The sequence below is a fragment of the Pseudorca crassidens genome, chromosome 12 (assembly GCF_039906515.1).
Source record: "Pseudorca crassidens isolate mPseCra1 chromosome 12, mPseCra1.hap1, whole genome shotgun sequence".
NCBI classification, from domain to species: domain Eukaryota; kingdom Metazoa; phylum Chordata; class Mammalia; order Artiodactyla; family Delphinidae; genus Pseudorca; species Pseudorca crassidens.
In genome coordinates, this window is record NC_090307.1 from 23,791,914 (window position 1) to 23,814,836 (window position 22,923).

Below are 22,923 nucleotides of genomic sequence, written 5' to 3' on the forward strand. Positions count from 1 at the left end.
GTGTTTCCTTAATTTCTCTTTCCGCTTTTTCATCACTAGTGTATAGGATTGCAAGAGATTTCTGTGCATTAATTTTGTATCCTGCTGCTTTACCAAATTCATTGATTAGCGCTAGTAGTTTTCTGGTGGCATCTTTAGGATTCTCTATGTATAGTATCATGCCATCTGCAAACAGTGACAGCTTTACTTCTTTTCCGATTTGGATTCCTTTTATTTCTTTTTCTTCTCTGATTGCTGTGGCTAAAACTTCCAAAACAATGTTGAATAATAGTGGTGAGAGTGGGCAAACTTGTCTTGTTCCTGATCTTGGAGGAAATGCTTTCAGTTTTTCACCATTGAGAACTGTGTTGGCTGTGGGTTTGTCATATATGACCTTTATTATGTTGAGGTAAGTTCCCTCTATGCCTAGTTTCTGGAGGGTTTTTATCATAAATGGATGTTGGATTTTGTCAAAAGTTTATTCTGCATCTATTGAGAGGATCATATGAATTTTCCCCTTCAGTTTGTTAATATGGTGTATCACATTGATTGATTTGCGTATATTGAAGAATCCTTGCATTCCTGGGATAAGCCCCACTTGATCATGATGTATGATCCTTTTAATGTGCTGTTGGATTCTGTTTACTAGTATTTTATTGAGGATTTTTGCATCTATGTTCATCAGTGATATTGGCCTGAAGTTTTCTTTCTTTGTGACATCTTTGTCTGGTTTTGGTATCAGGGTGATGGTGGCCCTTAGAATAAGTATGGGAGTGTTCCTCCCTCTGCTATATTTGGAAGAGTTTGAGAAGGATAAGTTTTAGCTCTTCTCTAAATGTTTGATAGAATTTGCCTGTGAAGCCATCTGGTACTGGACTTTTGTTTGTTGGAAGATTTTTAATCACAGTTTCAATTTCAGTGCTTGTGATTGGTCTGTTTAGATTTTCTATTTCCTCCTGGTTCAGTCTCAGAAGGTTGTGCTTTTTCTACGAATGTGTCCATTTCTTCCAGATTGTCCATTTTATTGGCATAGAGTTGCTTGTAGTAATCTCTCATGATCCTTTGTATTTCTGCAGTGTCAGTTGTTACTTCTCCTTTTTCGTTTCTAATTCTGTTGATTTGAGTCTTCTCCCTTTTTATCTTGATGAGTCTGGCTAATGGTTATCAATTTTCTTTATCTTCTCAAAGAACCAGCTTTTAGTTTTATTGATCTTTGCTATCGTTTCCTTCGTTTCTTTTTCATTTATTTCTGATCTGACGTTTATGATTTCTTTCCTTCTGCTACCTTTGGGTTTTTTTGTTCTTTTTTCTCTGATTGTTTTAGGTGTAAGTTTACGTTGTTTATTTGAGATGTTTCTTGTTTCTTGAGGTAGGATTGTATTGCTCTAAACTTCCCTCTTAGAACTGCTTTTGCTGCATCCCATAGGTTTTGGGTCATCGTGTTTTCATTGTCATTTGTCTCTAGGTATTTTTTGATTACCTCTTTGATTTCTTCAGTGATCTCTTGGTTATTAAGTAGTGTATTCTTTGGTCTCCATGTGTTTGTATCTTTTATAGATTTTTTCCTGTAATTGATATCTAGTCTCATAGTGTGTGGTCAGAAAAGATTCTTGACAAGATTTCAAGTTTTTTAATTTACCAGAGCTGATTTGTGTCCCAAGATATGATCTGTCCTAGAGAATGTTCCATGAGCACTTGAGAAGAAAGTGTATTCTGTTGTTTTTGGATGGAGTGTCGTATAAATATCAATTAAGTCCATCTTGTTTAATGTATCATTTCATGCTTGTGTTTCCTTATTTATTTTCATTTTGGATGATCTGTCCTTTAGTGAAAGTGGGGTGTTAAAGTCACCTACTTTGCTTGTGTTACTGTTGATTTCCCCTTTTATGGCTGTTAGTATTTGCCTTATGTATTGAGGTGCTCCTATGTTGGGTACATAAATACTTAAAATTGTTATATCTTCTTCTTGGTTTGATCCCTTAATCATTATGTAGTGTCCTTCTTTGTCTCTTGTAATAGTCTTTATTTTAAAGTCTATATTTTCTGATAATAAGACTTGCTAATCCAGCTTTCTTTTGATTTCCATTTTCATGGAATATCTTTTTCCATCCCCTCACTTTCAGTCTGTATGTGTCCATAGGTCTGAAGTGGGTCTCTTGTAGACAGCATATATATGGGTCTTGTTTCTGTATCCATTCAGCCAATCTATGTCTTTTGGTTGGAGCATTTAATCCATTTACATTTTAGGTAGTTATTGATAATGTATGTTCCTATTACCATTTTGTTAATTGTTTTGGGTTTGTTATTGTAGGTCTTTTCCTTCTCTTGTGTTTTCTGCCTAGGGAAGTTCCTTTAGCATTTGTTGTAAAGCTGGTTTGGTGGTGCTGAATTCTCTTAGGTTTTTCTTGTCTGTAAAGGTTTTATTTTCTCTGTCAAATCTGGATGAGATCCTTGCTGGATAGAGTAATCTTGGTTGTAGGTTTTTCCCTTTCATCACTTTAAATATGTCCTGCCACTCCCTTCTGGCTTGCAGAGTTTCTGCTGAAAGATCAGCTGTTAACCTTATGGGGATTCCCTTGTATGTTATTTGTTACTTTTCCCTTGCTGCTTTTAATATTTTTTCTTTGTATTTAATTTTTGATAGTTTGATTAATATGTGTCTTGGCATGTTTCTCCTTGGAATTATTCTCTATCGGACTCTTTGTGCTTCCTGGACTTGATTGGCTATTTCCTTTCCCATGTTAGGGTAGTTTTCAACTATAATCTCTTCAAATATTCTCTCAGTCCCTTTCTTTTTGTCTTCTTCTTCTGGGACCCCTATAATTCAAATGTTGGTGCATTTAATGTTGTCCCAGAGATCTCTGAGACTGTCCTCAATTCTTTTCATTCTTTTTTCTTTATTCTGCTCTGCAGTAGTTATTTCCAGTATTTCATCTTCCAGGTCACTTATCCGTTCTTCTGCTATTGATTCCTTCTAGAGAATTTTTAATTTCATTTATTGTGTTGTTCATCATTGTTTGTTTGGTCTTTAGTTCTTCTAGGTCCTTCTTAAATGTTTCTTGTATTTTCTCCTTCTATTTCCAAGATTTTGGATCATCTTTATTATCATTACTCTGAATTCTTTTTCAGGTAGACTGCCTATTTTCTGTTCATTGTTTTGGTCGGGTGGGTTTTTTCCTTGCTCCTTCATCTGCTGTGTATTTCTCTGTCTTCTCATTTTGCTTAACTTACTGTGTTTGGGGTCTCCTTTTCACAGGCTGCAGGTTCGTAGTTCCCATTGTTTTTGGTGTCTGTCCGCAGTGGCTAAGGTTGGTTCAGTGGGTTGTAGGCCTCCTGGTGGAGGGGTTGGTGCCTGTGTTCTGGTTGATGAGCCTGCATCTTGTCTTTCTGGTGGGCAGGACTGCATCCGATGGTGTGTTTTGGGGTGTTTGTAACCTTATTATGATTTTAGGCAGCCTCTCTACTAATGGGTGGGGTTGTGTTCCTGTCTTGCTAGTTGTTTGGCATTGGGTGTCCAGCCCTTGAGGTTGCTGGTCATTGAGTGGAGCTGGGTCTTAGCGTTGAGACGGAGATCTCTGGGAGAGCTCTCGCCAATTGATATTACGTGGGGCCAGGAGGTCTCTGCTGGACCAATGTCCTGAACTTGGCTCTCCCACCTCAGAGGTTCAGGCCGAACACCTGGCAGGAGCACCAAGACCCTGTTAGCCACACAGCAGCTGTGCAAACTTGGGCAGCCTATTTTATTTTCCATGCCTCAGTTTCTCCATCTCCAAACTTCTGGACCTCCACACTCCAGAGGCCCTCCTTTCAACGTGCTGCCTCTCTCCTTCTGTGCAGGTCCTAAGCCCCTGCCCAACTTTTGAGTCAACTGAGAAATAAGAAAAGTAGTGTGAGCAGAAGGTATTACAGTTACCTACTGGTGTATAACAACACACCCCCAAATTTGTGGTTTAAAGTGAGTTATGATTATGTCTCATGATTCTGTGGTTGACAAGGCTCAGCTGGGTGGTTCTTGCTTGGGGTCTCTCATGTGGTTCAAGTCAGATGCTGGCTGGGGCTACATTCATGAGAAGGCTCAGCTGGAATGCACACCTAAGATACCTATTCATATAGCTTGTAGCATGTACTGACTGTGCCTGGGGATCTCATCTGGTATTACCAGCCGGAACACCTACACATGGCCTCTCCATGTGGCCTGGGGTTCTTACAGTGTGGTAGCTGGTTTTGAGAGGGATAGTTCCAACAGCAAGCATTCCAAGAGACAGGAAGAGCAAGCTGCCAGGCCAATTAAGGACTACATCTAGGATTGCTATAGCATCATTTCTGTCATATTCTGTTGGCCATAAAAAGCAGCCAGTGGCGCAGTGGTTGGGAGTCCGCCTGCCGATGCAGGGGACACGGGTTCGTGCCCTGGTCTGGGAGGATCCCACATGCCGCGGAGCGGCTGGACCCGTGAGCCATGGCCACTGAGCCTGCGCGTCCGGAGCCTGTGCTCCGTAACGGGAGGCCACGGCAGTGAGAGGCCCACGTACCGCAAAAAAAAAAAAAAAAAAAAAAAAAAAAAAGCAGCCATGGGGCCCATCTAGATTCAGTGGGATGGAGAAATAAGCTCCACCTCTTGATAGGGGAGTAGAGGTCCACATTGCAGAAGAGCATATGAGAGGGGGCGATATCACTGTGGCAGTCTTTGGAAAATGGAATCTGCCACACAGAGGCGTATGCATGCTGTAATCTCTATTTCTGATAAAGTCTTATATTAATAATGTGGCTTATAGATTGTAAAATGGTAAAACTGCTATGGAAAACAATATGAAGTTTCCTCAAAAAATTAAAAATAGAAATACCATATGATCCAGTAATCCCACTTCTGGGTATAAATCCAAAATAAATGAAAGCAGGACCTTAAAGAGATGTTTGTATACTTGTGTTCATAGCAGCACTATTCACAGTAGCCAAGGTGGAAATAACCCAAATATCCATTAACAGGTGAATGGATAAACAAAGTGTGGTATGTACATACAGTTGAATATTATTCAGCTTTAAAACGGAAGGAAATCCTGTCAGATACTACAGCATGGATGAACCTTGAGGACGTGCTAAGTAAAATAAACCAGTCACAAAAAGACAGATGCTGTATGATCTCACTTACTTGAGGTACCTAGAATAGTCAAATTCATAAAGACAGCAAGTAGAATGGTGGTTACCGAGGGCTGGTGGGAGGGGACAAAAAAGAGTTGTTGTTTAATGGATATAGAGTTTCAGATTTGCAAGACGAAAAGTTCTGGAGATCTGCTTCACAACAATGTGAATATACTTAACACTACTGAACTGTACACTTAAAAATGGTTAAGATGGTAAATTTTACATTATGTGTTTTTTACCACAGTAAAAAAAATCACTATAAATTTTAAAATGTGGCTTATATATTTTTAACTGTGGCTTATATATGGAGGAAATCATCTAGTTGATACTGAACAGAATGAGTCAAACTTACCCACCCGGCCACCAGCAACCCACCCAGTCACCAGCAGTGCCAGACCACTGCAGGCCTCCCCTGCAGGGAGAATATGCCCCCTTTGATACAGAAAGCGGACAAGAAATAGGCAGAACAACTTGTTCCATTTTACCTTCTTCCTTGGAGGGGAGTGAGAGGGGATGGAGAGAGGCCAAGGGCTCTCTCCACATAGCAGTCAATATTTTGAATGAAGAAGAGACATTCCCTCGCTAAAATCAATTTGTTCTAAGGTTGTCTTAATTATTATTGGGTAATAAACACATTATTAAATTTTTCATCTATTTCTTCCCCACTCACCCTGATTTTAATGGGAATTTTAATTTGACTTTAAAAATTACATTTTAAGTGTAATGGTCTACATAAATCCAAATACTTACTTTGACAGTTTTATACTTTGACATTTCTGATACCTTAGACGCTCCAGTTTAGCCCAGGAGTACAGGAAGCAACTTCAGATGCAAATGTGCTCCCAACAGCAGGCCCGTGAAGCGGAGAAGGAGGAGGAACGCCGAGAGTTTGAAGCAGGGATGACAGCAGAGAAGAATTTCCAGGACAGGATCCAGGAGATCCTGTCCACCCATCAAGTGCTGCCCCGAAATATTCATCCCATGCGGAGAGCATGCCCTAATAAACTTCCACCATAGTTTCATAAACATCAACCTAGTTTTTCTCAGCCTTTTACTATTTTAAACTATAGCATGCCTGTATATCCCTTTTAACTCATGGATAAACTGTTCTTTTATACTGAGTTTGCATAATTATATGCCACGAAAGTTTCTTCTTACAGATTAAACTGTTCCTTTTTGAGATTTCATAGACTGACAAATCTGAATGATCTACTTCCTATCACATAGTTATTTTCCTTATTTATCTCCATGCCTCCCTTTCTTGTTCATTTATTAATAGCTTCACTTTCTTCCATCCATCTGCCAATATGCCCATTTCCTCTTGCCTCCTTTCTCTTCTCTCTCACAGACATAATTCACAATATTAGCAGGGCATTTTTGCAGGAAGAGCTGGGACTATCAGCCACTTTCATTAACCTGCTTATTCAGTCATTAAACAAATGTTTACTGAGTGCCTTTCATGTGCCAGCACCATTCTGGATCCTGAGACTTCAGCAAGAACAAAGCAAGCCCCTTGCTCTCATGGAGATTACATCCTAGTGGAGGAAACCAGGTAGGTGTTAAGTGCTATAGGCAAGAAGTGGCAGGAGTGCTATTTTATTTTATATGTGATAGAATAGATCTCCTGGAGCAGCTGATATTTGAATGAACCAGCCATGTGGCTGTCTGGGGGGAAGACATCCCAGGCAGAAGGAAGAGCCAGTGCAAGGGCCTTGGGGCAGAAGTCTGCTTAGTGCATATGAGGCTTTGCATTTGTGCTGGAGGAGAGTGAGGAGAGAGTGGTAGAAGACTAATTGGAAAGGTAGTGGGGGCCAGATGATGTAAGGCCTTGGAACCAGGGTAAAGACTGGCTTTTACTTCTATAGGAAGCTGTTATAGGGTTTTGAGCAGAGGAGCAACGTGATACGATGTAAGAGGGTTGCTGGCTACCATGTAGAGAATAGACTTCAAGGAGACAAGAAACAAGGATTCAGTTAAGAAGTGATCACAATATCCCAGGTTAGGGGTGATGGTAGTGTGGTAGCCAGCCTCCAAGATGACCCCTAATAATTCTCGATGTAGAGAATGTACACACAGAAGTATGTGTTTATGCCCTCGTATAGTCCCCTTCCACCCTGAATCTTGGGCACTATGTAAAATGTGTGCATATACTGGTTAAAAAAGAAAGGTAGAAAGAAATCGACATGTTCATATTCCTAAAGTTCAGTATTATAATTATTTCTACTTCTTTGAAAAGTTCCCTCCAAGGCTTTTTTTATATGGATACTCATTTTTACATTGTAAATACTCTGCCATGTTTCTTCACCTATCACATTTACAAATGGCTACATAATAGTCTACTGTTTTTCCTATAATTTATTAAACATTAGACTTTGAGTTTATTTCAAATTTGTCACTATTACAAATTTTTCTATACAACATTCCTTTGAATTGTTTCCTTAGAGTCATGCGGTTCCCTGGAGTGGGATTTTTGGGTCAAAGGGGATAAACATTTATATACTTTTGCTTTCAAGCACCACATTTGCAAAAGAAGTTTTTAGAGTTGCAGACTCTTTAGGGAAATATTTTCAGGGCCAGTTGGTATTCTCCCTGAAGGTTTAAAATGTATTTAAGCAAATTGTTTGCTAGAATCTCTGAGAGGTTTTTTCTTTAACCTTTCTACCCATTCATCCACTCTTAACCTCAGCTCTGGGAATCTAGCTCCTCCTTTGGATCCTTTCGAGCCTCCCTGTGGCCAACATTAATCTCTAATCCAAAAGTGGGAGTGGGAGTCCTGGCCACAAAAAAAAGAAAAAAAAAGTCTATCATTGAAGTTTTGTTGAAAATCAACTGACCGTTAATATAAGGATTCATTTCCAGACATGCTACTCTGTTCCATTAATTTGTCTGTCCTTACACCAACACAAAACTGTAGTGATGATCACCGTAGCCTTCAATAAGGCTTGAAATTGGTAGTGTAAGGCATCCAATGTTGTTCTCTTTTTTTCCCGCCCAAAATTGTTTTGTCTATTCTAGTTTCTTTAAATTTCCATATAATCGTTAGGATCATCTTGTCAATTTCTACAAAGATGCCTACTGAGATTTTGATAGTGATTGCATTGTATCTATAGATCAATTTGGGGAGAACTGCCATCTTAACAATAATGAGTTTTCCAACCCTTGAAGATCTATCTCCCTATCCATTGAGGTCATGTTTAAATTTTTAAGCAATATTTTATGGTTTTCAGTGTGCAGGACTTGTGCTTCTTTTGTTCAACTTATTCCTAAGTGTTTCTCTTCAGTGCTATTAGAAACAGAATTGTTTTCTCAAATTCATTTTTGGATTTTTCATTGTTAATGTATAGCAGTGTGACTGATTTTTGTATATTGAACTCGTATCCTGTGACCTTGCTAAACTCACTTATTAGTTCTTGTAGGGTTTTTTTGTTTTTTCTTTTTTGAGATTGTGTAGGATTTCCTACATTCAGGATCATGTCATTTGCAAATAAAGACAGTTTATTTCTTTCCAATTTGGATGCCTGTTGTTTCTTTTTCTTTCTTAAACTGCACTGGTTAGTGCAATATCAAGTATGATATTGAATAGAATTAGAAAGCATAGACATTCTTGACTTGTCCCCAGTTTTAAGGGAAAACGCTCATTCTTTAACCATTAAGTATGATGTTATCTGTAGGTTTCTCATAGATGCCCTTTACCACGGTGAGGATGTTCCCTTCTCTTCCTGTTTTATTGAGAGTCTGTATATAAAGAGGTGTTGGAGCTTATCAAATGCTTTTTCTGTGCCTGTTGAGTTGAACATGTGATTTTTGTTCTTTTGTTCTATTAATATGGTGTATTACATTAATTTATTTTCAGATATTAACTAACCTTGCATATCTGGGTTAAATGCCACTTGGTCATGGTTTATGGTTTATTTTTTTTTATTAAGTTGCTGCATTTCATTTGCTAATTTTCTTTTTTTGTCATTGTGTTGATCTTGGTCTGTTGTGTATCTTCCATCTAGGTCTCTTGTGATGTTGTCTGGGTTTGGTATCAAGATATTATCGGCCATATAAAATGAGTTGGAGAGTATTCCCTCTTCCTTTATTTTCTGAAAGATTTGTTAAGGATTGCTATTATTTCTTCCTCAAATGTTTGATAGAATTCACCAGGGATGCCACCTGGGCTTTCTCTGTGGAAAGATTATTTTTTATTGCTAATTTAATATTTTTACTGACTTAGGTCTAATCAGATGTTCTGTTTCTTCTTGAGTCAGTTTTGGTAATTTGTGTTTTTCTACAAATTTGTCCACTTCATCTAAGTTGTCTAATTTAAACACATAAAGTAGCTCATAAAATGTCCTTATAATTATTTTAACTTCTAAAGGGTTTGTAGTAATGTGCCCCTTTCATTCTACTTGGAATTTGGGGTTATTTTGCTACTCTGTGACCAGAAAATAACTAGAAAGTATGACCTCTCCATCCAGTGTCTTTCCCTGCCCCCAACCCAGAATAACTCTCTACCAGAGAGCGTTGCACTTTGATGATTGAAGCAATGTTTAAAAACAAAAGTAAAAATCACTTATTGTTGAATTATGCTGTTTATCTTTTTCTTATTTTTATGTAAAGGAAACTAGCCTTTCATCATATAGATGCAAACATTTTTTTCCAGTTTTTCTGCCCTTTTGATGGCAGAGCAAGGGTCTGGATTCCTGACATTTTATTATCTGGTAGGGCTGATTTCACCACTTTGGTCTCCTTTTACAGTTTTTTTTTCAGAGCTATCATATCGTTTTTTTTTTTTTTTTCCCCAGATCAATACTAGTATCATTTGATTATCCCAGTAATATTTTCATTCAGATTGCATTGGGTTTATAAATTAGCTCAGAGATGCTGTCAACTTTACAATGTTGCATTTATTCAAGAAAATCCACTAAACCTTGGTGAGAATGGTGGGAGTCTATGGCATTTTGGCCTGGAGCTGCTTCCAGATCCCCCTCAGCTGCAGGGACCAGTGGTTCTATCAGGGCAGAGTAGGTTGTAAGGACCTACCTGCAGCCTCACTGCCAGAGGGGGTTGACTTGATTGACAGCAAATTTGGAATAATCCATGCTTGGTACATTGTCAAAACAAGAGCAATCTTGGTGGCAATAAATCAGGGAATGCCAACATCACAGCTAGCTTGAGACTGTGATACTGGTTGGAGCAAGCAACAGACAGACCAGCCAGAAATTTCACAGGAATATCTGGGGAACATGACAGCTATTATGGGCTTTGATAAGCTCCCACATATTCTTGGTGATATGGAAACTGCTTAGACAAAAATCTACATGCATGCTTATGAGAAACCTAGCAGGCCCTCATAGTCTACTGATCCTTGGCCACACATGAGGCCTTGCACATACAAAAAGTAAAAGCTGGGGCGGATTTGCTAATGGCCTAAACTTTGAATGTGTTCCCCACCCCCTCATACATATCCATCAGCAGAAGGTGGAAGGCTTACTAGCTCACTCACTCACTGACCACCCAGGGCAACCCCTGGGAAGCCATGCTTAAAACTAAAAAGAGGAATTTAAGAAAATGAGCAGAGACATCAATGTTATTTTTCCAGGTGGTATAAAGGGTCACATGAAGTCAAGTATGTGTAAATGACTTGATTTACCATAAAATGTTATACATACATGGGCATTATTATCGAGTCCATTCACCTAGTGCAGGGAAATCGATAAGAAAAAGATAACCCAGTAGAAAAATGTACGAAAGACTTGTGCAGACACTTTGCAAAGGAGGATAGGAAAATGGCCAATGAACAGAGAAAGAGATGCTCAAAATTATTACTCATCATGGCAATGAAATTAAAACTACTGTGTGTCAGGAAGGGGTTTCCCCCTTTATCCATCTTGAGTTCTTGTGGCTGGACTAATAATAAAATTGACACAAGACAGATTAACAGAAGAAAAACACAAATTTTAATTCGTGCACACAGAAGTCTCATAGAAATGGAACCTAAGAAGTGGCCAAAGCAGGCAGCTTTCATATCTTTTAGATAAAAACAATAAATTTGTGAGAAATTGACAGGAAATTTGTGAAGAATCTAACTAAACAGAGTTTGGGATTGGGGTAGTAAATTCAAGAAGTAACAAGTTTTGTTTGTACAGGCTTCTTGGCCTGAACGCTCTATCTCTGGTGATAGGGTGTCCTTTTACCTCCAGATGCCAGGAGTACGCCTGTTGTCGAACCCAAGTGCATGTGCCTGAGGCACAGTGAGGCCAAACAAACCGAAATGTTGGAGTTTGGAGCAGAGGTAGGTTTATCGCTGGGCCATGCAAGGAGAAGGGAGGGGATGGCTCATGCTGAAAAGACCCACACTCCCTGATGGGCTTCAGGGAAGCATTTTTAAAGGCAAGGTGAGGGAAGGGAGTTGCGGGCTGTGTGACTTGCCTCACGCACAATTCTCTGATGGTGAGGTAACAGGGCCATGTCACAAGGGTTAACATTGTCAATCCTCAGACTCCCGTAGCTCTGGGGACAACATGCTCATGGTCATCAAGTAGTTAACTTCTTCCATTTGGTGGGGGTTTTAGCATCTATAAAATGACAGTTCTCCTGGCCCAACTGCTGTTTTTGTCACTATGTGTTCACATTCTTTCAATCATTAATTCTTGAGCCAGGCTTTTGTGACTCAGGGGAGGCCTGGGAGACAACGGCTTTTCTACAAAGAAGAGGCAGGCAGAGGATATGGGGGCAGGAGTCTGTCCCAGGAAAGCCCCATAGGGTCCTGCTCACTTACACACCTTTCACATGAGAGATTTATTTCCTACTTGCAGGGGGACAGAGAGGTGGGTTCGATCTCCGGGGCCATGGGGTGCAGTGGCTTGAAGCAGAATCTTAGTTCCCTGACTGGGAATTGAACCCAGCCCACAGTGATAAGAGTGTGGGATCCTAACCACTAGACCACGAGGGCCAGCAGGCTTGAAGCAGGACCTCTCTCCTTGACTTCTTTGAAGAAAGAATTCAGTAAAGAGACAGAGGCAGTGAAGCGGGTTGTGTTTATTAGAGGCGAAGTACATGTGGAAGAACACACAGGCGGGCTTGGAGTGAGTCATGCGCTTTTGGGGTGGCTTAAATTGCTTATGTTGGGGCAGTTTTCTGGGTTCCCTCTGGCCAATCATCTTGCTCCATGCCCATATTTGGTCTGACTCAGGGTCCTCTCTGATGTCCGTGCATATCTTTTAGCCAAGATGGATTGCAGTGCAAGGGTTTCTAGGAGGTTGGCAGGACATATTATGGGCTGGCATCCCTTCCCTTCCCTGACTCGTGAGGATCTTTTCCGCGTATATGTGGTCTGGGAGGTCTCCTTGACCCAAGAAAAATGTGGTCTCCTTATCTTTTACTCAATCAGAGTTCTGCTTCTGCTGTTATCTTCATCTTGAAGTGTCAACAGCAGACAAGTTCCAGCGGCTCAGCCTGGGGCCCAGCTATCTCCTGCCTCAGGTCAAAATGTCCCTCTTGCATCAGTCATTTCTTAACTAACTTTAACTCAAAGCAATCAATATACCATTAAGTCATATGTTGGGATGGCCTGCCTTGGGCCTTAACACATGCAATAACTCTACACACTCACCAAAGTGGGTAAAATGAAAAATACAGGCAAGCATCAGTGAGAACGTGGAGCAACTGGAACTCTCATACCCTGATGGTAAGAATATAAATGTAAACAATCACTCTGGGCTGCTAAAGCTGAAAATATATGCACACTGTGATCCGGAAATTCCACTCCTAGGTATTTACCCAACAGAAATGCATACGTATATGCAGAAAATGACGTACGTGAGATTGTTCACAGAGGCACTATTTGAAAAAGACCTAAATTAGAACTAGTCCAAATGCCCATCCAGATGAGAACGGAAAATCTCAATTCTGTACACAATGTATATGAACGAACTTTGCTACCTGCAACAGTAGGGATGAGCCTTATAGCCAGAATGATGAGCAAAAGAAGTCAGACACAGAAGAACACGTGCTATGTGGCTCCACTTATGAAAAGCTCAAAAGCAGGCAAAACTAATTTTGGGTGTTAGAAGTTAGGTCATTACCCTTTTGGAGAGAATGAGTGGAAGGGGGACTTGGTATTAGTGTTCTGTTTCTTGATTTGTGTGGTGGTTATTCAGTGTATTCATCTTGAGAAAATTCTTCAAGCTGTACATTTAAGATTTATGTACTTTTCTGTATGTGTGTTATACTTTCATTAAGAGTGAAAAAAAAAAAACCAAACTTCACAAAATAGCTACCATTGGTCATTGTGCTGGTTTCTGGAGGTTTCCAGACTAAATCTCATGTTTGGAGACTACTATCATGTGTCTTACCATTTATTCTCCAGGTAAACACCTCTAATTTGTCCATCTACTCCAGACCCTTCATCATCAGTTTGCCCTCTAGTGGTCTCACCTCATTTTTCTAGGTTTGTATTGGAACAGGATGCTCAGAATTAGATAAAAGCAATCCAGAAGAGGTCTGCAGAGCAGAATACAATGGGACCATCACCTCCTTCAATCCGTGCATTATACTTCATTTAATGTAGCCCACAGGTGAATGTCCACCCTCTAACCACAGTTGAAAAACCGTAGGCGTAATTGTCTTGTCCCTGGCAGGCCCTACCTGCCTGTTATAAACAAGATAGTGAGAAGCCATGTTTAATACTTCAGAGGACAAAGTATTTTCACTAACTTTGTCACCTTCTATTTGCATATAAGTTACCAGAGTGCTAACTACTGGTGACTCAACTTAGTTATTAATGAAGACCTGGCAAAGCTGCTATCTGGCAACACTTTGTTAACAGTTAATTTGAATTACTTTATACATTTATAAACAGCACTTCATTTCCTGAGTCATTCTGACTTTTTCCTTTTTCAGGTTGACCTTGCCCTCTATCTTTCAGTTCTAATTAAAAAGATTAAATAATGACAACTAAACTTTACATAGGGCTTACCGAATACTAGCTACTACCCTACTGCTCTTTACATGTGTTTACTCATTTAATCCTCATGACATCTTTTTGAGGGAAGTACTATTATTTTCAGACCCATTTTACAGCTGAGGAAACTGAGACATGGCAGGTTAAGAAAACTTGCCAAGGCTACATGGTTAGAATAAATATTTGGTCTTTGTTCCCAGTTCTTGGCACAGAGCCCCTAAAGTCCTTGGGATTTCCTGAGTGATAAGAATGCCTTTTGTTCTCCGCAAAGAGCCCCTTTTGATCACACCTGAGTTTATGCTAATAAGGTGACTTAGGATGCGGCCCCTAGAAGCCTCAGGTTAGGGCTGGTCACCCGAAAGACCAAGTGATTAGAGAATTGGAACTTTTAGCCCCACCCAGAAAGGAGAAAGGCTCCAGAGAAAGGGGAGGCTAGAGACTGAGCTGCAAAACAGTTGTTTGATGTTCGGAGAGCTCTGGCTGGTGAAAAGACGGAGGAGCTCGGAGGGGGGCGCACTCAGAGAGGGCGTGGAAGTTCCCCCTCCCCCATACCTTGCCCTGTGTATCTCTTCTATTTGGCTGTTCCTGAGTTGTTTCCTTTCTAATAAACCAGTAATGTAAGTAAAGAGTGTTCCTGAGTGCTGTGAGCAGTTCTAGCAAATTACTGAACCTGAAGAAGGGGTCGTAGGATCTCCTGATTTATAGCCAGTTGGTCAGAAGTACAGGTGGCCCAAGACTTGTGGCTGGCCTCTGAACTGGGGGAGCAGTCTTGTGGAACAGAGCTTTTAATCTGTGGGGTCTGTGCTAACTCCAGGTCGTTAGTGTCAGAACGGTATTGAATGGTTGAATGTTGGTGTCTGGAGAATCACAGAATTGGTGGCTGGTGTTGGAAAAACCCAGTCAGTGAGTGATGGTGCTGGCATTTGAAGCCCGTCTCATTGCAGAGCCCATGGCTTTCAGGCTCTCTGCTTTACTGCCTCCCCACAACAGGCAAAACTCAATGAATTTCAGACTTTTAAAGCTTAAAAACCCACCACAAATACTTTAATTAGTTTACTTTGCAAATGAAGAGCCAGAAGTCCAAAGAAATCTCCTATCTATCTCTTGGTTCAGCACTTTTTCCATTATATAACATCATGATTTCTTACCAAAATCCAGTTTGTTATCAAAGCACCCTTAGTCACCAATATGCCCTTTCTACAGGCTTGCAGTTCAGGCAATATATAGCATGAGACTATTTTCACTCCCCATTTCCATCACTTTGTGGTCTCTATCCAAACCTTTATGTTTGCTAACATAGCATTTTGGTGCAAGTCCATCAAGTACATTTATGCATACACATTCCATAAATTACACAAGGGCATGAATATTTTTCCTTCTATAAACCATTCTTCTGATATTTTGATTACCTTATATAAACTGGGCAAACAGCTTCTCAGAATATAGATGAGAGTTGCATTTAATAAAAAGAATAGTTTCCTATATAGAGAAGCCCCCAAGGTAACTGGAAAGGGTATTTTATCACACCTAGTACAGGTCACAGTAAAAGATGTGATTCTGTTTATGTCTCCTGTGAAGCTGTTGGCTGGATCTTGGGCTCTGAGAGCCAAAATTCCTCCAGATCTCAATTCTTTAGAGAATTCTTTAGAGAAACTTTAGAGAACTAAAGTTCTAAGATGTGTGTTTTGGATAGAAGCTGAGGGTTATTAGCTTAGTGCTTCCAAGTATTATGATGTGGGACTTTTATCTGAAATGACTTTGTAGATATGGTTCTGGGAAAACTGATAAAACAAGACAATTTCATGCTAAGTCTTTGCCCGAATGTGCCATTAATCAGCTGTGTGACCTTGGCAGGACTTTCTGGGCTACAATTCTCTTGTCTAAAAACTGAGGGGCTTCTTGAGCTAGAACGGACCTGAGAGGGTGTCTAGTCCAAATCCTTCACCTTATAGATGAGAAAGTGTCTGGGGTTTGGTGGCCTCGCAAGCAGAACCCATTAGGAGGACTTGGATGCAATTAGGTTCTTTGGTAGGTGACCCAGGAAGCAGAAGAATGGGGTGGGCAGAGTAGCAGGGGAGGAACTAGTGGAAGAACGTGTTACAGGGTGGTTATCACAGTAGGCAACTGGGTCTTAGTCCACTCAGGAGCCTTCTGAAGAAACGTGTAGGCCTCACAGGTATCTACTGCTCACGGTGGAGGCTGGGGCCTTTATCACTCCCGCCCCCTTTAGTTGAGGGGTGCCCCTACCGGCCTTGACTTCCCCACCACAGATGGTAGGCTAAAGAGGCTGTGAGAAAGCCCTGGGACAATAAAGCAGAATGATGCAGGGCCTGCACCTGAGGCAGACCCTGGTGCCCTGGACAGAACCATGGCTGGAATCTGAGAGGCAGAGGGAAACAAAGCCAGAGAAGTGATGACTTATGATTTGACCTGCAGCACACAGCTAAAACTATGTTTTTTTAGGAGGTTTTTTTTTTTTGCATATTTTCGTGGTGTGTGTATGTTTTCTTTCCAATTAGGCACTGTTGCTTAAAGCAGTTACTAAGTGTTAGACAACTCTGATGAATCCAAGCTTTCAGCAAAAGTTCTGCCCAGAGCAGCCCCTCAGAGAATATTTCCTCATTTGTTCTGGGGGTAAAGAGGAAGGCTAAGTGGCCAGAGTGAAAGGGTGACCATAGAGCCTTCCTTCTGATTCTTCAGCACCCAGACCTAAGAGAGCCAAGCAAAGCTAAAATGGGATAAGACCAGAGGGACAGCCCTGAAATGGCCAGCAGCCAGCGGAGATGACAGGAGGCAGAGAACTGTGACGGTGAAGAGGCCAAGCCAGACCTGAAGCGGTGGGTGCTGGGCCAGAAGATGAGCCATCGGAGGTAGCAAGACTCGGACATTTCTACAGCTCCCAGCTCCGGACAGGAAATGGCTTTAGCTTCCAGAAGCACAGACATTGACATGGAGCAGGCAAAGGCGGGTAAGGTGTTTGTGCTCTCTCTCCCCTCTGGGGGAGCTAGAATTCAGACTCCCATCTTGACCATGCACCCAAGGCTGGTGACCATGGCTCTCATCTGCTTTTTTTTTTTAAATTAAATTTATTTATTTATTGTTGGCTGCATTGGGTCTTTGCTGCTGCACGGGTTTTCTCTAGTTGCGGCGAGCAGGGGCTACTCTTCGTTGCGGTGCGTGGGCTTCTCATTGCGGTGGCTTCTCTTGTTGCAGAGCACAGGCTCTAGGCATACGGGCTTCAGTAGTTGTGGCACGCAGGCTCAGTAGTTGTGGTTCGCGGGCTCTAGAGCGCAGGCTCAGTAGTCGTGATGCATGGGCTTAGCTGCTCCGCGGCGTGTGGGACCTTCCCGGACCAGGGCTCGCACCCGGGTTCCCTGCGTTGGCAGGCGGATTCTTAACCACTGTGCCACCAGGGAAGTCCCCTCTCGTCTGCTTTTGCTGTGCCACTAGATGCTTTCAGGGGAGAGACTCCTCAGAGCTGGGAGCAGGTTAGCCAGGGTGATGTGGAGAGAGTGGGGTTGAGGGAAAGGCATCTTGCCCCTTTGTGTCTTCTGGGTACTGAGTAAAGGGCGCTCCTTTGGTGGCAGATTTCCCTCTGCCTCCCTGCAGGACTTCAGTGGGTTTGGGGCTGATCAAGGACCACAAGGCGGCCATAGCACACACAGCTTCTGTTGGGTGGTGTTTGGACAGGGTTGCTGGAGAGGTTACTCCTCACAGCACAAGACCATCCAGAGGCCTGCAGAAATCAAGGGCCAGCGTCCGGAAGGGCAGGAGGACAAGGGACCTCCCAGTGGGGAGAGGGACCGGGCAGGGGCTTACATGTCTAGGTGATGCTGTGCAACAGCGTGGTGGGGATTCTCTGGGTGCAAGAACTCCCAGGGCGCCCTAGCGTTTGGGGCCTTATTACTGCAAGGTCCTATCTCATCGACAGGTAATAGCTGTTGGGTGAGGTTTCATGGGGTTTGCAAAGCAGACAGTCTCTAAATGGCTAAACATTTGTGTGTCTGGGCTGTTTTTTAAATAATTGGATGTGTAAAAATTTAAGTTTGGCACTGACAGGCTTTTGAACTAACAGGTCTCTGCCTGCAGTGAAGAAGTACATAACCTAGGGGCTAATCCGCAGAAGCCACGGTTGGCTGTTTTATATAACATTCTCTGAGCATCAGGAACACAGCTATGCAGAACTGAGAGTTACCGTTCCCCCAAACAGACACCCTCCCTCCTCCTCACACGTAGGCACTTTTCCCCACTGCTCTGCCTGGACTCAGAGGGTCCACATGCCCCTTGGAATTCCAACCTTTCCTTCACCGTGAGCTCAACTCAAACAGCATCTGTTGTGTAGTCCCCCCAGACTCCCTGGCGGTTCACCTCCCTGTTGTTCACCCCCAGCTCTCTATTTCTCTTTTCTATCACAGGGTGCAGTTTAGCTGTGATAGCTGTGTCCACTACTAGACTATGAGCTGTTTGAGGGAAAGAGCCAGGTATGAACTGAACTGTGTCTCCCCAAAATTCATATGTTGAAGCCTTAACCCCCAGTGTGACTGTATTTGGAGATAGGGCCTTTAGGGAGGTAATTAGGTTTAATGAGGTCATAAGGGTGGAGCCCTAATCGGATAGGGCTAGTGCACTTATAAGAAGAGGAAGAGACACAGGAATTGCCCTCTCGTTGTGCACAAAGAAGCAGCCATGTGAGGACACAGCAAGAAAGTGACCATCTTCAAGCCAGGAAGGGAGTCCTCATCAGAAAACAACATGTTGGCACCTTGATCTTAGACTTCCAGCCTCCAGAGCTGTGAGGAAACAAATGTCTGCTGTTTAAGCCACCCAGCCTGTGGTATTTTGTTATGACAGCCTGAGAAGACTAATACAGAGCCCTATCTTTTTCCCCTGAAAATCTCTCACAGCACTTAGAACAGTGGCACATGGAAACCCCTTAACAAATGTTTACTGAATTGAACTGTAGTCCTCAAATAAATGAGGCATTCATGGTGCTGGTGGTGCCCTGGGTCTGGAATCTCTGACAAACCCAGTGGTCAGCCCTTCTCCTTGCACACTGTAGGAGAGAGACCAGCCCGCCAGTCTCCTCTGCAACAGAAATATCCACAAAGCTCTGAGACCAGAAAGTCTGATGCTAAGCCTCATTTAGCAGCAAAATCTGAGCTGAACAAGTATAAAACTACTTAAGATTGTCTGTAGGGTTTACTACAGAACCATGAATGATTTTGACTACTGAGCACCACCCCAGCTCTGGCTAAATGCATTATAAGAGCTATGGCTCAGGCATCTACTACACTTCTAAAATCTAAAAACTTCAGAGTTCCAAAACATATTTGGCCCCAGACTTTGGAATAAAGGATTGTGGACCTGTGCTATATAAAGGGGTTAATACCAAGCCCACAAGTGTCAACTTGAGGAAGACCATGGGAGGCACTGCTTATCTGGTGTGTAAGTAAACTGCAATGGCTATTTGAACAGAATGAGAAATAACTAACCTAAACTGGGGAGTTGCCTGATTGGAATTAAAACGTTGTTGATGTGCATGCTACGGATGCCGGCATTGTTTTTGAGCAGTTTATTCCATCAGCCTACAGAATGTGCTGAGTACAGTTTTTAAAGATGCACAATGTTACCTAGGAAAATAGCAGCCGTGTAGTTTAAATTCCAATTGGCTTTTTATAAATTGTGTTTAACAACTGGAGAAATCAATAAGAATGAAATTATAAGAACACTCACAACTCTTCATTATGACTATCAGCGTTGCTACTACAAATAATATGAATAAAAAATTAATCTGCTGAATTTACAAAGTCAAGCATGTTTTTAGCAGAGCATCTCAAAGTGTTTAGTATCTAGACTCTACAAAGCCTACAATATGAGACTGACACTGTTTCTTCCCTTGAGGAATTTATAGTCTTGTTGAAGGTCAAGACCCAGACACAAGAAATCATTGTGAACGTTACGAGGCAACGTATAACCCAGTGCTGCGTTAAATATAATCAAGTACGTGGAGCAGATTCACTGCTAAGCCTTCTTAAAGGCTCCAGAATGCCTGTGCAGCTTGGGCTGGTGGGAGGCCCCTGGTTGGAAGCCAGGCTTAGAAAGTGTGTCTTGAAACTGCATTTGAATAGCAGTGCACTGCCTCTGCTTAGATTTCATGGGGTTTTTAAAAAAATTAATGTTTAGGGCTTCCCTGGTGGCGCAGTGGTTGAGAGTCCGCCTGCCGGTGCAGGGGACACGGGTTCGTGCTCTGGTCCGGGAAGATCCCACATGCCGTGGAGCGGCTGGGCCCGTGAGCCATGGCTGCTGAGCCTGCGCATCCGGAGCCTGTGCTCTGCAATGGGAGAGGCCACAAGAGTGAGAGGCCTGCGTACGCAAAAAAAAAAAAAAAATTTAATTTTTATTGGAGTATGGTTGCTTTACAATGTTGTGTTAGCCTCCACTGCACAACAAAATGAATCAGCCATACACATACAGATATCCCCTCCCTTTTGGACTTACCTTGCATTTATGTTTTTTTTTAAAAATAAATTTATTTATGGCTGCGTTGGGTCTTCACTGCTGTGTGCGGGCTTTCTCTAGTTGCGGTGAGTGGGGGCTACTCTTTCATTGCAGTGTGAGGGCTTCTCATTGCGGTGGCTTCTCTTGCTGCGGAGCACAGGCTCTAGGTGCACGGGCTCAGTAGTTGTGCCTCGTGGGCTCTACAGTGCAGGCTCAGTAGTTGTGGCACACGGGCTTAGTTGCTCTGTGGCATGTGGGATCTTCCCGGACCAGGGCTCGAACCCGTGTCCCCTGCATTGGCAGGTGGAATCTTAACCACTGCGCCACCAGGGAAGCCCCCCATTTATGTTTAATTGGAGGATCTTGGAGGAGCTTTTGGCGAGTTGGAGGAGGGTGGTACCAGCTAAGTCATGCTTCAGAGCCACATCACTGCTGCTCTGGGTTTTTGGCAAAGCGAAAGGTGAACTATGGCTGGGGCAATCAAGGAGGCTTCCAGGAAAAGTTGGCCCTTGAGCTGGACTTATAGGTCGTGTGGACTATAGATGACCTGGAGAAGGAAGAGGATCTTTGGAGAGGAGTCTGTTGGGGGCAGGTCATAGTGAGAAGTACACTCGACTCAACTGGAGAATCTGTCTTGGGGACAGGAGGTCAGAGAGTTCTGAGGCAGACCAAAAAGTCCTATTTTCCAAATGAGTAAAAGGAAAATCTGCTAAACGTCACCAGATTCCAATAGAAATGTATTGCCTTAGAATTTCAGTAACTGCACAACCGGCTTAGGCGCGCTTCATGAGCGGACACCTCACCTCCTTTCCCACTAGGGGCACAGTCTTGGCGGTACGGATAACACCGTGTGACGGAATCGTTTGGAATGTTGACCTCAGCAATAAGAAGGTGCATCAGTACGTGACAGGCAGTGGGTGCCTGACAAGCCTTGGCAGCTTTGAGAGCTGGGGCCTGGGTGTTTGACTGACTTCCAAAACCGTTTGAAAGGTCAGAGCTGAGGGCCGCAGGGGCAGCCCTCACCTTGACTGCTGGGGAATTAAGTGAGATGCTACAGGAAAGGGTTAGTGTTCAACAGACGGCAAGTGCTATAACTCAACATCAGAAATAGTGCAGACCCAACACGTATCCTATCCTTCCAGTGAAATGATGTAACTTCCCAGAAGCTCTCTGTTTCTATTCCAAGTCGAGGTACTTCTGGTCTGCAAGAGCAACCTGGCTTTCTCGAGAATCTAGCATCTTTCTAACACATTATTATTACTTAACAGTAACCGTTCGTACGTGTTTGCTGTTTTACAAGTATGTCCAGTTTTACTTGTCCTCACCATAGCCACAGGCATTTGACAGGGATTTTTTTTCTTTTTTTTGTAACTGAGATATAACATTCATACAGTAAACTTTGTGAAGCACATGGTGTGGTGAATGTTTACACGTTTGCTCCTGTATAACAAGCAGGTCAACATATGGAACATTTCCAGAATCCTGGAGGTTCTCATGCCCCTTCCCAGTCAAGGCCCCTCAGAAATAACCACTATTCTGATTTCTATCATCACCCATTAGTTCTGCCTGCTCTTGGACTTCATGTAAATGGAATCTGCTATCTTCCACTCGACATAACGTGTATGTGATTCCTCTGTGCTCTGCACACATACCGATAGTTCAATAGTTCCTTGCTGGGCACTATTACATTGTCTGAATGTACCACAATTCATTTATCCATTTTCTCGTGGGCAGACATAATTAAACAAAGTTTACAAATGAAGAAATTCAGGGCCAGAGTGACTTAGTCCCTTAGACCCTAAGGTCAGGCAGCGGGAAGGTCAGGATTAGAACTGGAGCTGTCTGTCTCCAAATCCAGGGCTCTTTCTAACGTTCCACTTTGGAGCAGCCGTATTTTCTAGAACTTTTTTTTAAGGTTTCAGAATTTTGAACTACTTAGTTCAAACTGCTGAACTAAGGAGTTCAATCAAAAGATAAAAGCAAACAATAAAATCCCCATTTTGTTGGGAATACCATGTGAAAATGTAGGTAGGTACTCAGGATGAACACTGTGCCCGTGGCAGGCTTTGAAGAAATGCTTAATGGTCCTGATTCACATGGAAGAAGTCCTGGAGTGATGGATTCAGTCCTTCAACTCTCTGTGTTTATAGTTACAGTCTGAGTGAGACAGGAGGAGAAGTACCACTGTTTCCCTACAGAACACTCTGCACATGGTTGGCTGGTCCAGGGGTGTGTGTGTGTGTGTGTGTGTGTGTGTGTGTGTGTGTGTGAATCTAGCATGCTGCTAATCGTGAAATTCCAAAGCCCTGCTGTGCACATAGGCACACACCTCTCCCTGCAACCCTGCATTGTAA

The 22,923-nt window shown here is 42.4% G+C and overlaps 1 protein-coding gene across 1 annotated transcript in view; it reads left to right on the plus strand.

Annotated features, from left to right (window-relative positions):
* Positions 1-6,149, plus strand: part of CFAP53 (cilia and flagella associated protein 53) — a 67,219-nt gene extending 61,070 nt beyond the window's left edge. The window contains exon 8 of the mRNA XM_067699123.1: positions 5,910-6,149. Within this exon, the coding sequence (XP_067555224.1) occupies positions 5,910-6,138 (229 nt within the window). The 3' untranslated portion in view covers positions 6,139-6,149. The remainder of the gene's footprint in view (positions 1-5,909) is intronic.
* The last annotated feature ends 16,774 nt before the right edge of the window (positions 6,150-22,923 follow it).